The sequence below is a fragment of the Elephas maximus genome, chromosome 17 (assembly GCF_024166365.1).
Source record: "Elephas maximus indicus isolate mEleMax1 chromosome 17, mEleMax1 primary haplotype, whole genome shotgun sequence".
NCBI lineage: Eukaryota > Metazoa > Chordata > Mammalia > Proboscidea > Elephantidae > Elephas > Elephas maximus.
The window spans coordinates 49775250-49801201 of record NC_064835.1 but is presented as its reverse complement, the minus strand read 5'-3'; the positions used below and the strand labels follow the sequence as shown (position 1 = coordinate 49801201).

At 41.9% G+C, this 25952-nt stretch overlaps 1 protein-coding gene across 1 annotated transcript in view; it reads right to left on the bottom strand.

Moving 5' to 3' along the window:
- The window catches only part of TRABD2A (TraB domain containing 2A), a 77624-nt gene extending 73824 nt beyond the window's left edge, over positions 1-3800 (bottom strand). Inside the window, 1 exon segment of the mRNA XM_049856191.1 lies at positions 3496-3800. Within this exon segment, the coding sequence (XP_049712148.1) occupies positions 3496-3762 (267 nt within the window). The 5' untranslated portion in view covers positions 3763-3800.
- Between the last annotated feature and the right edge of the window lie 22152 nt (positions 3801-25952).

Here is a 25952-nt window from a genome sequence, read left to right as displayed (position 1 = left end):
ACATAAGGAGCTCAAAAATGTTATTTTTTTAAGTGATGAATACCTATAGAATCTTCTTCAGTAAATCCAGTTGTGCAGTGACTGGGAGTGCACACACACCTCCCACTCTGTGCACGGGAACCATCCCACTGGGTATGGTTACCAGCATCCAACCAACCACACTGACCTACCAGGCACACCTTTGGCGGGGCACAGCTGAAAGAGCGTCTTTAGGGTTCCTGATCAGGGAATTCTTACTTTGCCTTTGGCCACTGGTGAGCCCCAGACCACTGCGCTGACCGCAGGTGCAACTGCTTCTACCTCCCTCAAACTGACACCCTCAGGGGTAGGGCTGTGTGTCTATACACACACATACACACACACACACACTTGCTCTACTATACCACTTCACTGTAATTATGGCCACCACATCCTGCTAGAAGAAGCCACATATTTAAATGTTACGATAACTTAAAAAAAAAAAAAAACCTAACACTATTAACATGTCCTTTTTCCACACCTTGTTGCAACTGTCCCCAAAAGAGAAAGAAAAGGCCACAGATGACAGAGACACGTTGAGTGCTGTCAAATGTGAATCAAAGCAAGATTTTCACAGATACCTGTGTAATCCATGCAATGAAACAGAACAAGGAACACAATGACAACTTGTGTAGTGTAGGCTAGCTCCCTGATGCTAGAGCCTTCAGCTCCTCCCATCCCAGCATCCTGAGGCCTGTGATGGCCGCACTTGTAGCTGGCATGATCAGAGTGAGTGCTCTTCAGTGCACCAGCAAGGATGATACTAAGTTGGCTTTAGTTTATTCTTTTCATTCAACAAAGCATCGACTACGGCCAGGGTGGAGGCAGTGGGGGTTCAGTGGTAGAATTCTCATCTTCCATGCAGGAGACCCAGGTTCAATTCCTGGCCAACACACCTCATGCACGGCCACCAGCCACCTGCCAGTGGAGATGTGTATTGTTACAATGCTGAGCAGGTTTCAGTAGAGCTTCCAGACTAAGACAGACTAGAAAGAAAGACCTGCTGGTCTACGTCCAAAAATCAGTCAATGAAAACCCCATAGATCACAACAGTCGATCGACAACCGATCCTCAACGACAGCTAACAACAACAACAACATCCACCATGGCCAGGGACTCTTTTAGGCGCTGGGGATACAGCAGCAAACAAACAGATAAAAATCCCTATCCTTATGGAGATTACATTGGTAGGAGGAGGACAGCAATAAACACAATTTTTTTTACTGAATGGTGACTAAACGCTACAGAGAAAAATCATGCAGGGAAGGTAGATAGGGAGGGGAGGGAGGGAGGGGTGGCATAACTTTTAATCGTGTAGGCAGGAAGGGTCTTACTGAGAGACATTTGAGCATAACCAGAAGGAAGAAGTAACGGAGCAAGCATGTGGCCATCTGGGGCAGAGCTTTCCAGGGGGAAGAAACAGCCAGTGTAAAAGTCCATGGGCAGGAACAGCAAAGAGCACTCAAGAGTTCTGTTTGAGGACCGATAAGGAAGAGGCTCAACCTGTGTGGTGTGGGAGTAAACGCTGCAGTGACTGGGGACCCACTTGGCACTCTAAGGATTAGCACCTAAAAGCAAACCAGTTCTCAGACTCACAGTCCTAGAATCCTCTAGGGGGCTGCCATGCCAGGTTGGCAGCTGGATTCCAGAGCTTCTACTCTACAATCTCAAGACCCAAGCCCCTCAGGGACTCACCCACAATGTCCTCCACAGCAGGCAGGTCCAGCCCTGACACTGACTGACCTTCTGACCTCCGCAGAGGTAAGACCGAGTTTGCCCACAGAATAGGGCAGCAGTTCTCCAAGTGTGGTGGTCTGGAGACCAGTGGGTGTCCCCAAGACCTTTTCAAGGAGACCATAAAATGAAAACTATTTTCTTCATAATACTAAGGTGTTTTCTCTTTCATCGTCATTCTCTCACGAGTGTACTATAGAATTTTCCAGAGGCTACATGACCTGGGATGACATCACTGCTCTGAAAGTTAATGGAATGTGTGCTTGTATATTCTTGAGTTTTACAAACTTCTCCATTAACCCACATAAATAAAACCTCTTTGAGGTCCGCAGTACTGTTTTAGAGTGTAGAGGGGCCCTGAGACCAACGAGCTTGAGAATCCCCGGTGTAAAAGACTCATGAAGACAGATCCCTCACCTAGACACACTCCTCAAAGGAGCTGGTATTATCGTTTCCAAAAGCGAAAGACACGTGTGCTTTCATAGTAAGAAATGGACTCCTGCTTTTTACAACAAGCAGCCGCTCCCACACGGCGGGCGTCCCTTGTGCCGGTTTCCCTCTCCGCCTGCAGCGCCCCCTGCCTTCCTAGCAGGAGAACCTCGGTTTATCCGCAGCCAGGCGGCGCCTTAGGGAGCATAGCGTAGCTTCCTCGCCTGTCGCTGCAGCCCAGGAAGAGCTCAGTTAGGTCATCACCCTCTCCTCTGCTGTGGTTAGGATGACGGAAAAAATTAGGAATGGCCAGTGATAGAGGGGAGCCCCGGAGCTGCACAGGGTGCCACCGAGGGTGAGCCGACCCCTGAACTCCAGCACCCAGGGTTCGAGGCCGCACAGGCGACCCGAAGGGCAAGTCTGGGATCACCCTCTCAGCACGAGGGACGCACAGAGATCGAAACTACCAATACAAATACGCAAGATTCAATCTCCACCGCGCTCAAGAGAGGTTTGAGAACGACACTAACTTCCGAGCGTTAAGAAACTTGATCAGGAAAAGGAAACATTCATCTCAAAAGACGTCGTCCAGCCTCGGAGTCGGGAGACCAGCCGGCTTTCCGCTCCGCTTCTGCTTCTTAGGGAGGGTGGACGCCGGCAGGTCACCGAGCCTCCTTTGCAAAACGTTGATGCGAATATCTAAGGAAGCGCCGTGTGAGTGAAATGCGAGGCTGTCAGACAGAGGTGGCTCCGTGAATGCACTGTGACCTGGCGCACGTGGGGCCCCTCTCTGAGCCTCCGTTTCCCAGATCGGTAAAACAGGGGGAATGGCTTTAATGGCTTTAGCTCCCTAAAATCCCTTCTAACTCAGGTACTGAATAAGCCAAGGTTAAATCAAGCAACTGCAGGGTGCTTTTAAAACTTAGATAAGACCAGGAGAAATTAAACGCTGGGGAGAACAAACTTTTAAAGTAAATGTTCCCAAGTCCCAACTCTGGTTCGCCTACACGGAACTGTACCCTCTAGTGCCCGCGAAGCAGGCTGGCAAGACCCCGGGGGTCCCGCAGGCACTCCCATGGGCTGGCGGAGGGCGAGGGTCTGGAGACCCGGTCCCATGCAGCCAGCGGGTTGCGCCCCTGCGAGTTAAGGGTGCAGCCGGGCGCGCGAACAAGATTGCGCCGCCGTGTGAGGTGGGCGACTAGCCCGGGGAGTCGTCTCGGGGTCCGAATGCACGGTGCTTCCCCGAGTTCGGAAGGAAACTACCCCCCGGGAGGTGCCGGCGGCCACCTCGCCCGCGCCCGGCGCGCGCCTTACTTGGGGCTTGAGCTCGCAGTTGGCGGAGGGGGGCGCACCGCGCCGCGGGGCTGTACCAGTGGGCAGGAGGCAGAGGGTCGGCAGCAGGAACCAGCTCCAGGGACTCATGCTCCTCACAGCGGCTCTGAGGCCGTGACCGCTGAGGGAGGGAGAGAGGCAGCGGTGGCCGCTCAGCCCGAGCGTCCGGGCGCGTCTTCCCGAGGCGCGCTCTCCTCCCGGCCGGCTACCGGCAGACGCGGGGCTGCGGACGCGCGGGGCGTCCGCCATGGCGCGCCGGGCTTGGGAGCCGGGGGCGCTCGCCTGCGTCCCGGGCCTTCTCGCCTGCTCCTGCAGTTCGCGCGGCCGCCTCCTGGCGGGGCCCGGGCGAGGCCGGCGGCGGCCACGTGGGGTCAGACCCAACCCCCCCCTTCGCCGCCCGGCGGCCCCTCGCAGAGACGGGCGCCGACCCCCAGCCTGGCTTCTCCCGCCGGAGGCCAGCCGGGGCCGCCGCCCACCCCGTGAGCCCGGCAAGCAGGGAAAAGTGGAGTTTCAGCCCCGTCTTCTACGTTCAACCTAAAATCGTATGGGCTCCAGCCCTTACGTCTGTGTTTATGCTGCCAATGCTGAGGGTGGCTCTTGATGGCAAGATATAGATCAAAGAAACAAATGGAAGGCAATTTTTAAAGGAAAGTTAATTTAAACAAAGGAAATTGCTTGGAAGTGTTGTCTGTAAAAGATTGGAGCGTGGTTAGTGAGTGAGTCCACCGAAAGTCCCGGCCCACAAAAGCCCGCACTCCGTGAAGTGCCCTGGAAAGGGGATCTTGGAGACAATATTGAAGATGTTAACACCGAACTCGGAGGATTGCTGCAAAGATTAAATGAGGACATTTATGAAAAGCACCTCGTTTGGTGCACGCAGTAGGCCTGCAAAATGTCGTCGCTCCCTCTCCTCTCCAACGCCCACAAGGATCACAGCATTGATCCTTCAGGAAGGAAAAAGTTATAAAACCAGCTAGCTGTGCCCCAGCTCCCACCCATGCTGTGATAAACTTCTGAGCGGTATACAACAGGGCGTTTGAGGAAGCGACTGTTAATTGTTTCAAGTCACACTCCACTTTGAGAATCTAGTAGAAATTGTGGCCGACCTGCGCAGGGCGGGGGAGGCAGTCCCAAAGAGCCAAGCCTTTCGAGCTTTGATTCCATGGAAGTTTAGGCTTCGGGTGCTTTTGTGAAATTGCTAGCTTTGGATTTTCTTTCTGGAGTTGACTTCCTCTCCTGTCTACAAATTACTCCCTCATTTCAGCCGGCAGTAATCGTTTGTCCCCGGGCCATCGCACAACAGCCTGCCGGGGTTTTTCAGGTGCCAGCGCTGCCACCTACTGGCAAAACGTTTTCATCTAGTTTTGTAAAGAAAACACCAAAACGTTTTCCTCTAGTTTTGTAAAGAAAACATCAGGAACTCAAAAATTACCTGTTATTTCATACTCTTTCCTCCACACCAAGTGAGTTATTGACCTGTCAGCAGTGGCTGCAGGGAAGGGGGAAGGTAGGGATAATATGTCACAAAGCAAGACAAAGTTTGGTTAATTTCTCTTATTGTCTGTTCTATTTGGTTGATTTCTGTTCTTTGTTATTTCCTTGCTACATATTTTGGGTTTACTTTGCTCTTTTTCTTTTTTTTTTAAAGCATAAAGAAAGTTTTATTTGGCATGTGTTTAAAAAGGCAAAAGTGGGAAGTGGACAGCATGCTGGTAGAGCCATGTCTGCCTGAGTCCAAGAGCTATGACAGAATAAGCAGAAGTGGGAAAACGGACAAGCATGCTGCCACAGCCATGTCTGTCCAAGTCCAACGAATACTACGGAATAGGCAAGAATGGGAAAATGGACAAGCATGCTGCCACAGCCATGTCTGTCTGAGTCCAACGAATACTCCAGAATAGGCAGAATGGGAAAACGGACAAGCATGCTGCCACAGCCATGTCTGTCCGAGTCCAACGAATACTACAGAATAGGCAAGAATGGGAAAACGGACAAGCATACTGCCACAGCCATGTCTGTCCAAGTCCAACGAATACTACAGAATAGGCAAGAATGGGAAAATGGACAAGCATGCTGCTACAGCCATGTCTCCCCAAGTCCGAAGTATGTTACAGAGTCATCAGTATAGATTAACGTTACAAATAGGCAAAACCATTGAAAGCTTCACCTTTTCACAGATGGCTAGAAACTGTGATCCTGTATTTTGAATTGTCTTTCTTAATAATCATTGGCACAGGTTTCAGTAACAACAGTCAGGAGGGTCTTCATTGGCCCAACAAGTTTTGTATTCACTAAATGCTAATAGAAGAAGAGCGGAAAGTGTTCTGTTTGACTGGTTTATGTGAAAGTTTCCCTAAAAGATATTTTCCAAGATTATCTTAACTATTGTCTTTATACCTTAGGGCCCAGCTGATGTGTTCTTGTGAGTCCTTAGGAGCCTACCTCCAGCTGGGTCACATTTTCTATGCTTAAGGACAGGGAATAATGATTCCAATATTATTTCCTAAATCATTCACTCGTTTTGATCGAAGATTGGAGATACCACATTGATGATCAATACCTGGACTTAGCTGAGCTCCTAAATGGCAGCCATTTCAGGCTCTTTAAATTCACACTGCTGATTTTCCACTGGATACCATCTGGTTCTTTACCAGGATCTTAATAGCAATGTTCTCATCAATTGCATTGCTGGAAGTGAACAGACTCAAACCATGCCATGCAGTAGTGATCTAGCCCATGTGCTTATTCCTGATGGTAACCAACCAAATAAACCTGGTGCTTGTAAGGGCGTTACAGTGTGTAACCAATTAACTTGCTGTCTAATTCTATGTATATCCTGTTCTATTTCTCCTGTGTTATTTATTCAAATGCAACAAGAGGTATTTACTACAGCACAGACTCCACCTTCTTGGGCTAATAAAAAATCCAAGGTTATCCGTTATTTAATGCCACCTCAATCAATGAGGTCAGAGATCGCTGTTGTGCTTCCATCCCTATACCAATTTGTCCTATAGTAATTGATAAATTCCTTGAAGATTTCTCCAATTCAAATATACCATAAGTAGGAATTAAAGCTACCAACCATACCCTGAGTGTTAGACCAATGAGTTTTCATCTGACTTTAATTTTACAATGTGTAACAATTTAACGTTACCTTTCTAACATTTACTAGTATCAATACTATGAATATCTAAAGATAATTCTTTAAAGTTCCCAGAGAGATTGCCCACATATTGGTCAGGAATCTAAACAAGAGATTGCCCACTTAAATTCACTATCAGTTGGAAAGGAATCATCTGAATAAGTTTAGCTGGATCTACCACACTAAACCATTTATCCATAAAGGGCACTCAAAGTTTGTCTAGAAAAAACTGAAGGTATAGAAAAATTTACGTGTGACAAACCAGTTTCCTTTAGAGAATTCATGATCAGCAAGACAATACAGGATGGACTTCTCCTGTTGGACGTCTTCAATTAATCTGTTTAAAACATACTAAGTGTTCTTACCAAGGGCAAGCTGCCCCTCCTTGGTTTACCTATTAACAGTCATGGGTCACTTTCCTAGAAGCAGAAGTGGAACCTAAGACAAAATGGAGTCTGAGCCGTGAGATCAATCTCTTCTGAGAATCTGGTTTCTTTAAGATACATAATTTTCTGTAGAGCAAGAGGGCGAGAGTTTGATTACAAACATTACACAGGTATTTCATACAACACTGTCTTGAAGACTGATTAAACTATTACTGTTTTACCTTAAACATAGCTTTCAGTCTGATCTTTGGAATCGGTTTTACAAAACCGAATGAACTTTAAAAAAAAAAAAAAAAGCACAACACCCAGAGCAAAACAGTGTTACTCATTTATCTGGACCATTGTTTGACTCAAAGTGCCTTCAGGAACCACTTTTTTTTTTTTTCTCTCTATTTCTCTCTCTCAAAACTCAAAGTTCAAAAGGACTCCCAAAGGTAAGTAGCCTGTGTGGGTCGCCCTAACCTCCAAGAAAGCCAGAAAATTGGATTCCAGAAGAATTACAACTTTTCTATGGGTTCCCTCCTTTGGATCATGATCTTGTTATAGAATCATTGATCAAAAATGCTCAATAAATGATAATTGGGCACCATCTGGTTTTTAAGATCCCAGCACCATATAGCAAACCAAGAAGTAGAATAGGAACACTAGAAATAATATTAAGCCAAATGTCTGAAAAAAAAACAGTGAAACCATGACCCTAAGGTCTTTGAACAAAGGAAATCTAATGAGGTGTTTGTTTATACACAAGCAACATCAGTAACTGCTGTTCATGTGCCTCAGCAGCAACTAGCTACATTCTGCAAAACCTCAGATTGCATATTAATATAAATACAGCAACATTTATCAATTAAGGCACAAACTGTTCCTTGAGAAACTAACAGGAAAGCTAATGCTATTCCAATTTGTAAAATCATAGTTCGAATTTCAGACACTTCCCTGGTTATGACATTTACAACTTTGCTAAGTTTACCAATAGGAACTTCTAATTTGAGAGTTACAATATCTAAACCCATTAGTTAGATAATTTAGGAGAAAGGAAAATGATTTCTTCTATCTAGAAAGCAGGACTTTAAAGCATTTCTTACTTCTAGAAAGAAAGACCTTAAAACATCAGCAATATTTCCATGTAAAAACGCATAGTTTCCTTTAGTTTACTCAGTCTTATGTAGTTAATTTCTGTTCCACGTGATTTTGGATCAGCCACCATCTGCAAAACCATCAGATTTTGCATAGGAGTTCTGGAAATCTTGATTGAATCTAGTCACAGTCCTTTTCATAAGTCCAATATAGTCCATCTCTTTGTTGAGATACTTTGGTCAAATGTTTTCAGGAAATCCACAAAGTAAAAACTTATCTGCAGATGATAAAACTTAATAGGGCCATGATTAATTTATAAAAAAAACTCTTAATAATGAAAGACCTGATAGAAATTAATTACAAACTTAATGTAAAGACCAAATAAAATCAGTTTAAAAAAAAAAACTTTAGATAAAAATATTTCTAAATATAACCATTAACCATATTTTTAAAAAGCTTCAGATATAATACATAATGATCTTGAAACAAAATACCATATGGTAAGGATATACTAAGAATCCACCAAGATTATCAATTCTTAAACTTCAGTCAGACAGATAAAACTTTTGACCATTATCAAATAAATTTCTTTTTTCAATAAACCTCTTAAATGTTGTCTTTGTTGCACATCCCTTTAAAATGACAAAATTGAGCACACTCATCAGCAGACCCAAATATACACATAGATATATCCTTTCTCTTGTGGCACAAAAAGAAAAGTATATAAACTTAAATTATGACAAATATCTATTAACTCAATTTAACATCAAGAAGTTACCTAAAAAGTCTTAGAAATTATTTTAAGCCTGTATATCATAAAACATAACTGTAGTTGAAATAAAGGCTCTTTAAATATTCCAAGTTTTCATTCAACTTTTACTATTTCTCATGTTTTTTCCAATCCAGTTTTAGCCTTTAAAGATTTTATCAACTGGCTTTGGAAACCACAAAGTCTCTGCTCAACTGACCAATTAATTCATTGATATGGCTATAATCTTAAGTGTCTGGCTACTGCTGGAAACAGTTTTCCAGGCCATTTTAAGTGTGTCTCATTGTGATTTCTATTTTTTGGCTTCTTAAAGTTCCCCTACAATAGAGAGAACTTGTTCACAGATATTTTATGATTGGGATCCACACAATTTCTGATAACTATAGTAAGGCAGCAATTTTTCTTATCTTTTTGTCTTTAAAAGTTCTTCATCTAGTTGGAAAGCATCTTTCAAAAACTTCCCTGGAGCTATATGACCTTGGAGACTGGGGCTGGGGAGGCCTGATCCGACCCCACCCATGAGTATTTTTGAGTCACGGTAGAAGACAAGATTAGGTCATTACAATTCATTTACGTATGTTTAAGTTGACCTAGGCATTTTGAAAGGCAAAAAATAACTAACTTCTTTCCCTTTTACTGTTCTGGAATGGTTACTTTCACTTTAAGACAAAACTAACCTTTTTCTTTAAATAAAACACATTTCATATAATATCTAAGATTGGCATACAGAACATAAAGATCTTGGTGTACTTTTCAAATAGACTGATTTTTATCAAAGTTTCTCTAAGTAACTAACCAAAAAACCAAACCCAGTACCGTTGAGTCGGAATCGACTCGATGGAGTAGAACTGCCCCACAGTTTCCAAGGAGCGCCTGGCGGATTTGAACTGCTGACCCTTTGGTTTAGCAGCCATAACACTTAACCACTACACCACCAGGGTTTTCACCTAAGTAGCTACTAAATCTAAGTCATAAGACAGATAACAAGATGCAGTTTTTCTGGACAAAGAAAGAACTTAGGTTCTAAAGCAGCTTTACAAAAAACAGCAGTTCTCAGTCATTGCCCCTAACCTGATACAAGACAGAAACTTAGACACAACACTCCGAACCAGAAGCAAGCTCTCAGGACAAAACAAGACAGAAAGACCACATAAACTCACAAGACAATACCGCACAAAGCAAGGATATGGGGATTCTAATTTCCTAAAGTGTAGATAGCAATATTTAGTAAGATTGACTCAATTCAGCGGAAAAAACAGGTTCTAGATAAAACTTATTAACGTACCAGAGCCTCGGATGGAGGAATATTAGACCTTTTGGCAAAACCTGAGCATCAAGCAAAATTTCCCTAAAGAGGAGAAAGAACGGACAGCACAAATGAAAGTTCATTTTCTCAAAATGGTCACCGATCTTCCAAATTACTTCTAGTATATTCAGTTTATAGCGTTTTTAAATAGGAACCCCAAACCAGTGTCTCAGTAGTAGGGAGGAAATCCAGGCTAAAATCAAAGATATTAAGCTCTAAGCTTCAAGCTTTTGGTTTCCTTCTTTTTGAACTTAATTCATTCTGATGGCTAGAGACCTAGTCCCTTATTTTAGACCTTAAATATACAAGTTCCGCCAATTGGACAGTAAAGTAGCCAATGATGGTTTTAATTTTAACGTTGTGATTCTTTATTGAGAAATTATATCATGAAACAGGCACGGAGCTACCACTTCTCCCATAAATTTCATAACACAGGTCAGGAGCTGCCACACAGCCCTGCAAATCTGGTAAAACAAAGCACTATTTTCCAGGTTTTCTCTGAGCCACACAAAAAGAAACCTAATGAGGAGCACCTCAGGGTTTGGACAGTGTTTTGCTTAGACCATGAGTACCTTCACTGTACGAAAGCAGGTGGTCTAGTGCTCTAGCCTGTCTCGCGACCACCTTATCCTGGAGACTTTAACGCTTGTGATGAGCACTGGAGACCACCCTAATGGCTTTTACTGGTTGATTCTTGCCAAATTTTTGCAGCTTACAGTGACCTAAAGCTCTTTGAAAATAGAATTACCTCTTTAATGTTTCAAACACCAAAATCCGGACCTAAACTGCTATTCACCAAAACAGTTACTAAATGTCACTCTTAACCAAACCATCAAGCAAAAATCTGAGATTCTCCGTAATCAAACAACCAGTTTTTCAAACAAATATGCTGAACAAAGCTCAAGAAAACATGAGAAAGAGAAGAAAAAAGGAATAAGCAAAGGCTTATTTTCTGACAGTACTCACCCTGTTGGTATTGAAGGGTTTGACTGAATTCATAGCTTCAGATATCCTTGATGACTAAGCCATTAACTGTTGTAGTGAAAAAACATCACAAATTTTAATAAAGCATAAAGTTTTATTTGGCAGATATTTAAAAAGGCAAAAGTGGGACGTGGACAAGCATGCTGCTAGAGCTGTGTCTGCCTGAGTCTAAGAATTATTACAGAATAAACAAAAGTGGGAAAATTAACAAGATTACTGCCACAGCCATGTCTGTGCAAGTCCAAAGAATATTACAGAATAGGCAAGAATGGGAAAACAGACAAGCATGCTACCAAAGCCATGTCTGCCCAAGTCCCTTTTTCCAACTTCTTAAGGTAGAACATCAGGTCATTGATTTCAAACCTTTGTAATTTTCTGATTCAACTACAGGAGTGTTCCTGGTGGTCTCTGGCTCTACTTGAGGGACTTTCAGCAGCCCCCACAAGCTATCCCTTGTGCTTTCAGTGTTCTTACGGAAGGGTTCCCCCTTGTGAGGGCAGCCATTTTCCCCATGTTGACATGTTTTCATTCTCCTCTATCCCTGCTCTCCTGCCCCTTCCCTCCCTGCATACCACTTGGCTGACACTCTGCTGGGATAAATGGTAATTTGTTCCTGGAAGACTGGTACAGTGTTGGTGCCTATATGAATGATTCCTGACAGAAAGGTCTAAAGATTATGTCAGGAGGAACTGAGGCTTCCCAGGAGAGTGCTCGAGAAACAACAGATGGTCACTGTTCAGCTTACTTCAGACTTTTGACTTTCTATGTGGAATAAAAACAGAAAGGGGAAGGGAAAGTGCTGAATTGCTGGATGGTAAAGGGATTTTTATTTCCAGGGGTGGGGAGGGTGAAAACACTAGAGACAAGGAGACTGGAGATGGCTGTTGGAGGGGAAAGAGGGCAGAGAGGTTAACCAGGGAATTCTGATTATGTTTTACTGTTCATGTGTAATGAAAAATTTTCAGTAAAATTTAAATTACACACTAACCTTTGAGAGGTGGGTTTTGTGGGACCTGACAGTGAGGACTCTGGCTTCAAGGTGGGCAGGAAGGAGATAGGACTTCCCAAGGGAGCCCAGTCACACCCAAGTGACAATGATCTAAATGTGTCATTTTTACTATGAATGTAAAGAAAACTATAGGCATTTTTTTTTAAGTGACTTGAATAACTGGGGAGCTTTTCTGAGTACTGGGCAACTTAGCGATTGTTCTCTTTTGTTATTGTTATTAGGTCCTGTCTAGTTGGTTTGGTTCTGACTCATAATGACCCTATGCAGAACAGAACGAAACACCGCCCAGTCCTGAGCCATCCTTACAATCATTGTTATGCTTGAGCTCATCGTTGCAGCCACTGCTTCAATCCACCTCGTTGAGGGTCTTCCTCTTTTCCACTGACCCTGTACTCTGCCAAGCATGATGTCCTTCTCCAGGGACTGATCCCTCCGGGCAACATGTCCAAAGTGTGTAAGACCCAGTCTCACCATCCTTGCTTCTAAGGAGCATTCTGGTTGTATTTCTTCTAAGACAGATTTGTTCGCTCTTTTGTCAGTCCATGCTATATTCAATATTCTTCACCAACACCACAATTCAAAGGCATCAACTCTTCTTCGGTCTTCCTTATTCATTGTCCAGCTTTCACATGCATATGATGTGATTGAAAACACCATAGCTTGGGTCAGGTGCACCTCAGTCTTCAAGGTGACATCTTTGCTCTTCAACACTTTGAAGAGGTCCTTTGCAGCAGATTTACCCAATGCAATGAGTCTTTTGATTTCTCGACTGCTGCTTTCATGGCTGTTGATTGTGGATCCAAGTAAAATGGAATCCTTGACAACTTCAGTCTTTTCCATTTATCATGATGCTGCTCATTGGTCCAGTTGTGAGGATTTTTGTTTTCTTTATGTTGAGGTGTAGTCCATACTGAAGGCTGTGGTCTTTGACCTTCATTAGTAAGTGCTTCAAGTCCTCTTCAAGCAAGGTTGCGTCATCTGCACAACACAGGTTGTTAATGAGTCTTCCTCCAATCCTGGTGCCCCATTCTTCTTCATATAGTCCAGCTTCTTGTATTATTTGCTCAGCATACACATTGAATTGGTATGGTGAAAGAATACAACACTGGCGCACACCTTTCCTGACTTTAAACCAGTCAGTATCCCCTTGTTCTGTCTGAACAACTGCGTCTTGATCTATGTAAATAAAGGTTCTTCATGAGCACAATTAAGTGTTCTGGAATTCCCATTCTTTGCAATGTTATCCATAATTTGTTATGATCCACATAGTCAAATCCCTTTGCGTAGTCAATAAAACACAGGTAAACATCCTTCTGGTATTCCCTGCTTTTAGCCAGGATCCATCTGACATCAGCAATGATATCCGTGGTTCCACGTCCTCTTCTGAAACCGGCCTGAATTTCTGGCAGTTCCCTGTGAATATACCGCTACAGCCGTTTTTGAATGATCTTCAGCAGAATTTTGCTTGTGTGTGATATTAATGATATTGTTCTATAATTTCCACATTCGGTTGGATCACCTTTCTTGGGAATAGGCATAAATATGGATCTCTTCCAGTCAGTTGGCCAGGAAGCTGTCTTCCATATTTCTTGGTATAGACGAGTGAGCACCTCCAGCACTGCATCTGTTTGTTGAAACATCTCAACTGATATTACATCAATTCCTGGAGCCTTGTTTTTCGCCAATGCCTTCAGAGCAGCTTGGAATCCTTCCTTCAGTACCATGGGTTCCTGATTATATGCCATCTCTTGAAATGGTTGAACATCGACTAATTCTCTTTGGTATAATGACTCTGGTATAATGACTGTTCTCTAGAAGCTTTAAAAAACTCTAAGTTGCCAGCCAAAGCAGATCTGGTATGTACCATTTTTAGTCCTTGAGGGATCCTGAATCCCTTTTGAATGGATGCTTCATTAATTTATTCAACACATTTTTATTAAATACCTGAAGATTTCAGTGCCAACTGTTAGCTTTACAATGATGACGATGACAGACGTGGCCCCAGGTCCCACCAAGCTTTCTCTAGAGTGCTGTTCTCACTCATGGCTGCACATTAGAATCACCTGGGGAACTTTTAAGGCTGCCAAAGCCCAGGCCCAATTCCTGGTTAGTTAACTCAGAATCTCGGGAGAGTGTGGCCCCAGCATCAGTATTTTAAAAGCTGCCTGGTGATCCTAATCATTAGGACCAAGAGACAGACAAAAAGGAAATTTCAAGGTAGTAGGGTTGCTATGAGTAGGAATCAAGTCGAAGGCAATGGATTTGGTTTTTGATTAGAATGAGTACGGAGTCCCTGGTGACACAAACGGTCATTAATATATTTGATTCCTAACTGAAAGGCTAGAGGTTCAAATCCACCCAGAGGCACCTCAGAAGAAAGGCTTATCCATGTACTGATCTACGTACTTCTGAAAGATCACAGCCATTGAAAACCCTGTGGAGCACAGTTCTACTCTGACACACAGGCAGGTGCCATGAGTGGGAATCTACTTGACAGCAACTGGTTTTAGGATGAGTGCAACTAGGGTCCATAACAGCACATAACAACAACCCATAAGCAAGCCTTGAAGTGTCAAGGAAAATTTCCCAATAGAATGAGGTCTACACGGACTCCTAAAAATTGAGTAGGAGTTAGCCAGGAGAACAGCATTCCTGGGAGAGAGAACAGTACAGGTAAAGGCCTTGAGGCATGAGAAAGAGTTAGCTGTGTTCACAGCATTGGGTCTGGCTGACACGTATACCAAGGCAGGGAACAGTGACAGAGGGAGAGACAAACAGTGAACAGATAGTGAAGGTGAGCTGGGCTGAGGAATTTGGCCCATCTCGATCGCTTTGCAGAGCCATCAAAGTGTTTTAAGCAGAGGAGTTGCATAATCAAAAGTGAGCTTTAGAAAGCTCACTCAGGCTATAGCATGGAGGGGAAATTGGAGGGAGCAAGATGAAAATGGTGAGACCTGTTAGGACAGCCAATAGAAGCTGGACCAGGTTCCAGCCGGGGATGTAGAGAAGCAAAGTTACAGTAAGGAAGCAGAATCGCCGCGCTTGGTGGTTGATGGGATGTGAGGGAAAGGGAAAAACAAGAAGCTTCGCAGAACTAACTCCCAGAATGGACCTCCAGATCATGTTCTGTGGCCCAGGTGGCAGCACCCCCTACTCTGCAGCCACAGTGGCATGGAGGAGCGAACCCTTGGGCAAGTCACAGGATCTCTCTGAACTTCAGCTTCTTTGTCTTCAAAATGGAAATAATAACACTCCCCTCACAGGGATGTTGTAAAGATTAGACATGATGCAATGTATAACGAGATTAGCAAAATGTATAAAACTGACGAGGAGATAACATCTAGACTACAGAAAATCTCCTAATTAAAAAAAAAAGGACACGAGCTTAGTTGGAAAGTCTGCAAAGATCATAAAGAGGCAAAGGGAGGGAAGGAGGGAGGGAGAGAGAAATACAATAGACAAATGAAAAAATACTTTCTAATTAATCAAATAAAAGCAAATTAAAACAACTAGGTGCTATTTTCACCTCCCCAACCAGCAAAAATAAAAGCATGGCAATACCCAGTAAGAATGTAAAGGATTTTTGTAAGGCAATTCAGCACCGTTTAAAATGTCCATGCCCTTTGACCTAGAAATTCCACAGTAGGAATCTGCCCTAAGGAAATATTGACACATGTGCACACACAGCGCTCTGGGAATCACAGAGCTAGGGTCACTGCAACATTGTAACAGTGAAAAATCTCAAACAATCCTCATTATGGAAAGTTGCTTGACCATCTGAAAGAATGAGGTAGATCTTTATGCTCTGGGATGGAAGGACACATTAAATTGCTGACCTTTACTCTGGGGAGGGAGTGGAGTTGGTACAGGTTGGGGAAAGTAAAGGGAAGGAAGAAGGGCCTTTCAATTTTTATTCTCTGTGCTTCCGTAAAGGAGCCCTGGTGGCGCAATGGTTAAGCATTGCTAACCTAAAGGTTGGCAGTTGGAATCCACCCAACAGCTCCAAGGGAGAAAGACCTGGTGATCTGCTTCCATATAGATTACAGCCTAGAAAACCCGATAGGGCAGTTCTACTGTGTCACATTGGGGCCACTATGAGTTGAAAATTGACAGCATCTAACAACAACAGCATGCTTCTGTACTGCTGTTTTTTGTTGTTTTGTTTTGTTTATATAACAAGTATGCCTTTATAATGTAATGCACACTTCTGTAATGATTTTTAGGTGATTTCTCCTTGAGCACACACTACTTGATTAGTCCAGTTGAGAGTGTGCCCTACACCTCCAGGCATATTTATTCTTCCTAACTCAATGCACTGGTTGGGTTAATGGGTACACAGTTTTCCACAACATCATCTATTGGCCAAGTTTCAAGATTATAAATAATGCTGCAGGGAATAGTGCCATGAATAAAACCCATGTCAAAGAAAACATCAGTATTATCATTATTATTCCCACTATGACTAGTTTGTTAGAAACAGTGACCCCAAGAGCTGCACCTGCTGGCCTGGCCAGTCTTTTCCAGCAGCACCAGCCACAGTCTTTCTGGTCGTCTTTCTGCTCTGACCCTCATCTGGCCCCTGAGACCCCGCCAGCCTTTGGAATCCACCCTGGAATCTGGCAATTGATACTTTACGACGAGGAAGGCTTCTCCGTTCCTGCCTCTTACATCTGTTGCCAGAAGTCCGTTGTTTGTCAGAACAGCAGGTTCTTTTTGCCACACGAATAGAAATCAATATGGCGCTGAGCCTCACAGACTTCACCTTTAACTGAAAAAGAGTCATTCCTCCCACTTGTAGGCCATAATTAAGACTCTCTTAAGTTTTTTGGTTTTTTTTTTTTTTAAGTTGGTTTAAAAGAACTTGGCCAGAATTTTCCTGATGAACTTCAAGAAATCGGGGATATGCTTTCCTTCCTCCGGTAATAGAATTCTCGCCTTAAATGTGGGAGACCCAGGTTTGATTCCCAGCCAATGCACCACAAGCAAGCCTCTACCATCTGTCAGTGGAAGCTTGCATGTTGCTATGATGCTGAACAGGTTTCAGCAGAGCTTCCAGACTAAGACAGGCTAAGAAGAAAGGCCTGCTGATCTACTTCTAAAAAATCAGCCAACGAAAACCCTATGAATCACAACAGTCCGATCTGCAAATGATCATGATGATGGCACAGGACCTGGCAGCTTTTCACTTAGTTGCACATGGAGTTGCCATGAGTCGAGGGCCCACTTGATGGCAGCTAACAACATGGCGCCTGTGGACTTCCTTGTGGGCACAGAATTCCAGTCCAAGTGGCAACTTCTCTCCAAGTGTGGACGGACATACTCACTTCAAGCAAAGGCCTATCTCTACAGAGAAAAAATATGTTTAGAGCCTCCCAGAAATAAAGCATCAATAAAATTATTCTCTTTTTTCCAGCTGGTCTTTGTATACATATGTATGAAGTTTTTTTATTTTTTTTTACTGAAATAATTTTATTTTCTAAAATTTGCTAATATGAATTTAAATTATAATACCGTAAAGTTGACTTTGTGTGCGTCTGTACAGTTTGATGAATTTTAGCACGTGTACTCAAAGACACACAACAAAACATAGATGTTATCATCACCATAATCAATATACAAAATCGTTCCGTCACCTCAAAAAACTCCCTTTTCTACCCGTTATAGTCACACCCTCCCCTACTTCTAACCTATGATAACAAATGGTCTATTCTCCATGACTATAGTTTCCTCTTTTTTAGAATGTCATAAACAGAATTATATAGTACGTAATCTTTTTTTTTATATATTCATCTTTTTTTTAATATATATATATAATTATATTGTGCTTTAGGTGAAAGTTTGCAGCACAAGTTGGGTTCTAACTCAAAAATTGATGCACAAATTATTTGGGACATTGGTTGAAATCCCCGCAATGCAACACCACTCTCCCTCTTTCCTCCGTGGGTTCCCAGTGTCCATTTGTCCAGTTTTCCTGTCCCTTCCTGCCTTCTGGTCCTGATTCGGGGCAGGAGTTGCCTATTTGGTCTCGTGTATTTGATTGAACTAAGAAGCACCATCCTCATTTGTGTTATTGTTTGTTTTATAGGCCTGTTTAATCTTTGTCTGAAGAGTGGGCTTTGGGAGTGGCTTCAGCTTTAAGCCAGCAGGGTGTCCAGAGGCCACAGTGTCTGGGGTTCTTCCAGTCTCTGTCAGACCAGTAAGTTTGGTCTTTTTTTGTGAATTTGAATTTAGCTCTACATTTTTCTCCTGCTCTGTCTGGAACTCTCTATTGCAATCCCTGTCAGATCAGTAGTAGTAGCTGGGCACCATCTCGTTCTTCTGGGCTCGGGTTGCTGGAGGCTGTGGTCCATGTGGACCTTTAGTCCTTAGGCTAATATTTTCCTTGTGTCTTTGGTTTTCTTCATTCTCCTTTGCTCCAGACGGGATGGGACAAATAGATATATCTCAGATGGCCGCTTGCAAGCTTTTAAGACCCCAGACTCTATCCATCAACATAGGATGTAGAACACTTTCTTTAAAAACTATGTTATGCCAGTTGATCTAAATGTCCCCCAAGGCTATGGCCGCCAACCCTCAGCCCCAGCAATTTGGTCCCTCAAGGCGTTTGAATGTGTCTAGGAAACTCCTATGCCTTTGCCTTGGTCAAGATGTGCTGACTTCCCCTATATTATGTGCTGTCTTACCCTTCACCAAAGTTAACACTTGTTTACTATCTAGTTAGTGATCTCCCCTCTCTTCCCTCATAACCATCAAAGATTTATTTTTTTCTGCATGTAAACCCTTTGTTGAGATTTTATAATAGTGGTCTCATACGGTATTTGCCATTTTGTGATTGACTTATTTCACTCAGCATAATGCCGTCCAGATTCATCCATGTGTGAGATGTTTTGCAGATTCAGAATTGTTTTTATGGTTGCTTAGTATTCCGTTGTATGTATGTACCATAATTTGTTTATCAGTTCATCTGTTGATGGGCATTTAGGTTGCTTCCATCTTTTTGCTATTGTGAATAGTGCTGCAATGAACATGAGTGTGCGTATATCTATTCATGTAACAACTCTTATTTCTCTAGGGTATATTCCTAAGGGTGGGATTGCTGGATCAGATGGTATTTCTGTTTCTAGCTTTTTAGGGAGGTGCCATATCATTTTCCATAGTAACCCCCCCACCACAGTGCCATCGAGTACATAGTAGTTGTACCATTTTACATTCCCCCATCAGTGTTTAAGAGTTCCAACCTCCCCACAACCTCTTCAACATTTATTATTTTCTGTTTTTTTGATTACTGCCAGTATGGTTGGGGTGAGATGTTATCTTGTTGTAGTCTTGATTTGCGTTTCTCTAATGGCTAATTGGAAACCCTGGTGGCATAGTGGTTAAGTGCTACAGCTGCTAACCAAAAGGTCAGCAGTTTGAATCTACCAGCCACTCCTTGGAAACTCTATGGGGCAGTTCTACTCTGTCCTATAGGATTGCTATGAGTTGGAATCGACTCGATGGCTGTGGGTTTTGTTTTGTTTTTAATGGCTAATGATCATTTCTTCATGTATCTGCTAGCTACCTGAATCTCTTCTTTGGGAAAGTGTCTTCATATCCTTTGTCCATTTTTAAATTGTATTATTTTTCTTTTGGTTGTTGAGGTGTTGAAGTATTTTGTAGATTTTAGAGATTAGAACTTTGTCAGATATGATATAGCCAAAAATTTTTTCCTAGTCTATAGGTTCTCTTTTTACTCTTTTAGTGAAGTGTTCTGATGCACATAAGGGTTTAATTTTTAGGAGCTCCCAGTTATCAAGTTTATTTTCTGGTGTTTGTGCATTGTTAGGTTTGTATTGTATTTATGCCATGTATTAGGGCCCCTAGCATTGTCCCTATTTTTCCTTTCATGAACTTTATAGTTTTAGGTTTTATATTTAGGTCTTTGATCCATTTCGAGTTAGTTTTTATGTATGGATTGAGGTATGGGTCCTGTTTCATTTTTTAACAGATGGACATTCCAGTTATGACAGCACCATTTGTTAAAAACACTGTCCTTTCCCTTTTTAATGGACCTTGGTCGGTTTGTTAAACATCAGCTTCCTGTAGATGGATAGATTTACCCCTGAGTTCTCAATTCTGTTCCATTGTTCTACATGTTTGTTGTTATACCAGTACCACGTTGCTTTGACTACCATGGCTATATAGTAGGTTCTGAGATTGGGTTGTGTGAGGCCTCCCATTTTGTTCTTTTTCCATAATGCTTTACTTCTCTGGGGCCTCATCCCTGTCCATATAAAGTTGGTGATTAGTGTCTCCATCCCATTAAAAATGCTGTTGGGTAGGTGAGGCCAAGATGGCAGAGTCATCAGATGCTTCCAGTGGTCCCTCTTACAACAAAGACCCAAAAAAACAAGTGATTCGATTATATATATGACAAACTAGGAACCCTGAACATCAAACGCAAAGTTAAGAAATCGGACTGAGTGACGGGGAAGGGAGAGATGGTGCAGAAGCAGCAAGGAGTTGCTGAGTCCACAGCAGCGCCTCAGTCCCTATTCCTTAGCACGACTGTGGCAGAGCTGATGGTAGTTTTCAGGGCCATGGCTGCTTCAGCAAAAGAAGGCAAGCGAAGTGGTGCACCCCTGACCCTGTGGTGTGACTGCAGAGAGGCTGGCAGTGGCATTTAGGACACGGCTGCTTTGGTGAAAGAAGGCAACCTAAGTACTGTACCCCTGGTCCCCTGGTGTGAGTGTAGTAGTGCTGGCAGTAGAGTTTAAGACTCAGCTGATTCAGCAAAAGAAGGCAAGCGTGGGGATGCAGCCCTGACCCCCTGGGGTGATTGAGGTGGGGACACAGCCAGCACACACAATCTATACAGGCCTCCATAATAGGAGATAAAACAGAGCTCTGGGAAAAGGATAAGTGATTTTGTCTAATTTACTGTGTGGATCTAATAGCTTCTTCTTTTGAAAGAACTATCTCCTATCTACTTGATCCCTTTTCCCTCTGTCCTAGCTGGCTTCATTAACAGTTGATTTCCCTAGGCCTGAGATAGGTCCTGCTGCACTTCCTGAGCCATTCTCCTGGATTTAGAGAAGGAGCAAATTAAAAATTGGGGGGGAAATACTCTACTGACTCCCCTTATCTGGAAACTCAGAGCAGAAGCAGCTCCAGTCCAGGCACAAGTGATTCACAGACTTTGTCTTTCACCCCTGCATGGATCCAGGTGGCTCCATTACACCAGATAGGATCTGGCTGTTATATTGTAAGGGAGAATCTGTTCTAGGTCTGACTGTAACTATTTCATCTGTGCAGTGGAGAGGCAGGTTTTTGATATTTGATACCACTCTGCCTATTAAATAGAGCCCTCACCTACCCACAGCAGGGACCTGAGGACTAGAGGCTCCAACCACACCACCTACACCACCTAGCCACACTTGACAGGGGTCCAAGGATAAGTGGTGTCTACCAGTCCCCACAGTTAAAAGCATTGGGTGCCTATGATATGGCTGCAGAACCCACCCACCAGAGTGCTGTAGAGAACAGGGATGTACCTTCCTCACAGACACTTGGGGGAAGGTTGTCAGGCCCCGCCTTCCTCAGAGTGTGACCCTTGCAGCTACCAGAAACCTGTGCATACAGCAATCACCACTGCTCCTCTAAGATCATAGGTAAGAGCCTGCACCACACACTAGGTGACCAACTATCGGGACACCTGCGCTGAATCTATACAAAAATAGTGAATGGACCCCTAGGCTCATATACCTGGTAACAGTTCTAGCCATCTGGTAACAGGACATTAGTGCTTCAAAGACTCCGATAATCGAGTTAGCTCACTCTGGTAGCCTATTTGGATATACTAAAACAAAGCAAAGCAAGAAGCTAGGGCAGAGTGAGCAAACATAAAATAAATTAATACAATAACTTATAGATGGCTCAGAGACAACAGTCAATAATAAATCACATAAAGAAGCAGACAATGTTTGCTTCAACACACTCCCAAAACAAAGAATCAAGGACTCTCCCAGATGAAGATATATTCCTGGAATTACCAGATGTAGAATACAAAAGATTAATGTACAGAACTCTTCAAGACATCAAGAAGGAGATCAGGTAAAATGCAGAACAAGCCAAGGAGCACACAGATAAAGCAGTTGAGGAACTTAAGAAGATTATTCAACAACACAATGAAAAATTTAATAGGCTGCAAGAATCCATAGAGAGAGCAATCAGAAATTCAGAAGATTAACAATAAAATGTCAGAATTAGACAACTCAGTAGAAAGTCAGCAGAGCAGAATCGAGAAGCTGGAAGTCAGAATTAGGGAAATTGAAGATAAAACACTTGGCAACAAAGCAGTCAAAGAAAAATCAGATAAAAGAATTTTAAAAAATGAAGAAACACTAAGAATCATGTGGGACTCTATCAAGAAGAATAACATAAGAGTGATTGGAGTACCAGAACAGAGAGGAATAACAGAAAATACAGAGAGAATTCTTGAAGATTTGTTGGCAGAAAACTTCCCTGACATCATGAAAGATGGAAGGATATCTATCTAAGCTGCTCATCAAACCCCATACAAGGTAGAACCCAAAGGAAAGTCACCAAAACATTATAATCAAACTTGCCAAAACCAAAGATAAAGAGAAAATTTTAAGAGTGGCCAGGGATAAGCAAAAAGTCACCTACAAAGGAGAATCAATAAATTCGGACTACTCAGCAGAAACTGTGCAGGCAAGGTGGCAATGGGATGACATATATAAGGCATTGAAGGAGAAAAATTGCCAGCCAAGAATCATATATCTAGCAAAACTTTTTCTCAAATATGAAAACTAAATTAGGACATTTCCAGATAAATAGAAGCTTAGAGAATTTGCAAAAACCAAACCAAAACTGCAAGAAATACTAAAAGGAATTCTCTGGTTAGAAAATCAATAATATCAGATATCAACCCAACACTAGAATGCAGGACAGAGCAACCAGGTATCAACTAAGATAGGGATATCACAGAAATGAATCAAGATTTAAAAAAAAAAAAACTCTCAAAACAGGGAATCAGCAATGTCATTATGTAAAAGATGACAATATTAAATCAATAAATAAAATAGTCATAGATCTTCCATATGGAGAAGAAATCAAGGCTACATAGGGAGATGCAAGTTAGGTTTAAACTTAGAAAAATAGGGGTAAATACTAAAGTAACTATAAAGAAGACTAACAATCCAACACATCAAAATAAAAAACAAGAAAAACAAAGACTCAGCAAAAACAAAATCAACTAAAATGAAAAAGAGGAACAAACAATTTACAAAGAAAAGCTACTCAGCACAAAAAAATAAGTGGAAAAATGAAACTGTCAACAAAAAAAAAAAAATTTTTTTTTAGCACACAAAAAAAAAGACATCAAAATGACAGCTTTAAACTCATACCTATCTATAATCACGCTGCATGTAAATGGACTAAATGCACCCATACAGAGACAGAGAGTTGCAGAATGGCTTAAAAGAAAACATCCATCTATATGCTGCCTACAAGAGACATACCTTAGACTTAAAGACACAAACACACTAAAACTAAAAGGATGGGAAAAAAATACATCAAGCAAACAACAATCAAAATAAAAACAGAAGTAGCTATATTAATTTCTGACAAAACAGACTTCAAACTTAAATCTACCACAAAGGACAAGGAAGGACACTATATAATGATTAAAGGGACAATAAACCAGGAAGATATTACCATATTAAGTATTTATGTACCCAACAATAGGTCTTCAAGATATATAAAACAAACTCTAACAGCATTGAAAAGTGAGATCGCGCCCCCAAAATAGTAGGAGACTTCAACACACCACTTTCAGTGAAGGACAGAACATCCAGAAAGAAGCTCAATAAAGACACGGAAGAGCTAAATGCGACAATTAACCAACCTGACCTCATAGACATATACAGAACACTCCACCCAACAGCAACCAAGTATACTTTCTTTTCTAGTGCACATGGAATATTCTCTAGAATAGACCACATATTAGGCCATAAAGCAAACCTTAACAGAATCTAAAATATGAAAATATTACAAAGCATCTTCTCTGACCATAAAAGCCATAAAACTAGAAGTCAATAACAGAAAAATCAGGGGAAAGAAATCAAACACATGGAAATTCAACAACAATTTGCTCAAGAAAGATTGGATTATAGAAGAAATCAAGGACGGAATAAAGAGATTCATAGAATCCAACAAGAATGAAAACACTTCCTATCAGAACCTTTGGGACACAGCGAAAATCGTGCTCAGAAATCAATTTATATCAATAAATGCACACATACAAAAGGAAGAATGGGCTAAAATCAAAGAATTATCCCTACAACTTGAACAAATAGAAAGCAACAAAAGAAACCTTCGGGAAAGAGAAGAATGCAAATAATAAAAATTAGAGCAGAATTAAACAAAATAGAGAACAGAAAAACAATTCAAAGAGTCAACAAGACGAAAATCTGATTCTTTGAATAGATCAACAAAATCAATAAACCACTGGCCAGACTGACAAAAGAAAAACAGGAGACGAAGCAAATAACCTGGATAAGAAATAAGATGGGTGATATCACAACTGACCCAACTAAGACTAAAAGAATCATAACAGGGTACTATGAAAAATTGTACTCTAACAAATTTGAAAACCTAGAGGAAATGGACAAATCTCTAGAAATGCACTGCCTACCTAAACTAACACAAACGGAGACAGAACAACTAAATAAACCCATAACAAGAGGCTGAAAAAGTAATTTTAAAATTCCCAACAAAGAAAAGCCCTGGCCCAGATGGCTTCATTGGAGAATTCTACCAAACTTTCAGAGAAGAGTTAACACTACTACTAATAAAGGTATTTCAGAGCATAGAAAAGGATGGAATACTCCCAAACTCATTCTATGAAGACACCATATCCCTGATACAAAACCAGGTAAAGACACCACAAAAAAAAGAAAATTACAGAACAATATCCCTCATGAACTTTGACCCAAAAATCCTCAACAAAATTCTAGCCAATAGAATTCAACAACATATCAAAAAAGTAATTCACCATAACCAAGAGGGATTCATAGCAGGTATGCAAGGATGGTTCAACATTAGAAAAACAATCAATGTAATCCATCACATAAATAAAACAAAAGACAAGAACCACATGATCTTATCAATTGATGCAGAAAGGCATTTGACAAAGTCCAACACCCATTCATGAGAAAAACTCTCAGCAAAATAGGAATAGAAGGAAAATTCCTAAACATTATAAAAGGCATTTATACAAAGCCAACAGCCAACATCATCCTAAATGGAGAGAGACTGAAAGCATTACACTTGAGAATGGGGACCAGACAAGGATGCTCTTTATCACCATTCTTACTTAACATTGCGCTGGAGGCCCTAGCCAGAGCTACTAGGCTAGATAAAGAAATAAAAGGCATCCAAGTTGGCAAAGAAGAAGTAAAAGTGTCTCTGTTTGCAGATGACATGGTCTTATACACAGAAAAACCTAAAGAATCCTCAAGAAAACTACTGAAACTAATAGAAGAATTTAGCAGAGTATCAGGGTACGAGATAAACATACGTATATCGGTTGGACTCCTCTACACCAACAAAGAGAACATTGAAGACTAAATCCCCAAATCAACACGATTTACAGTAGCCCCTAAGAAAATAAAATACTTAGGAATAAATCTAACCAGAGACATAAAAGACCTATACAAAGAAAACTATAACACACTACTGCAAGAAGCCAAAAGAGACCCACA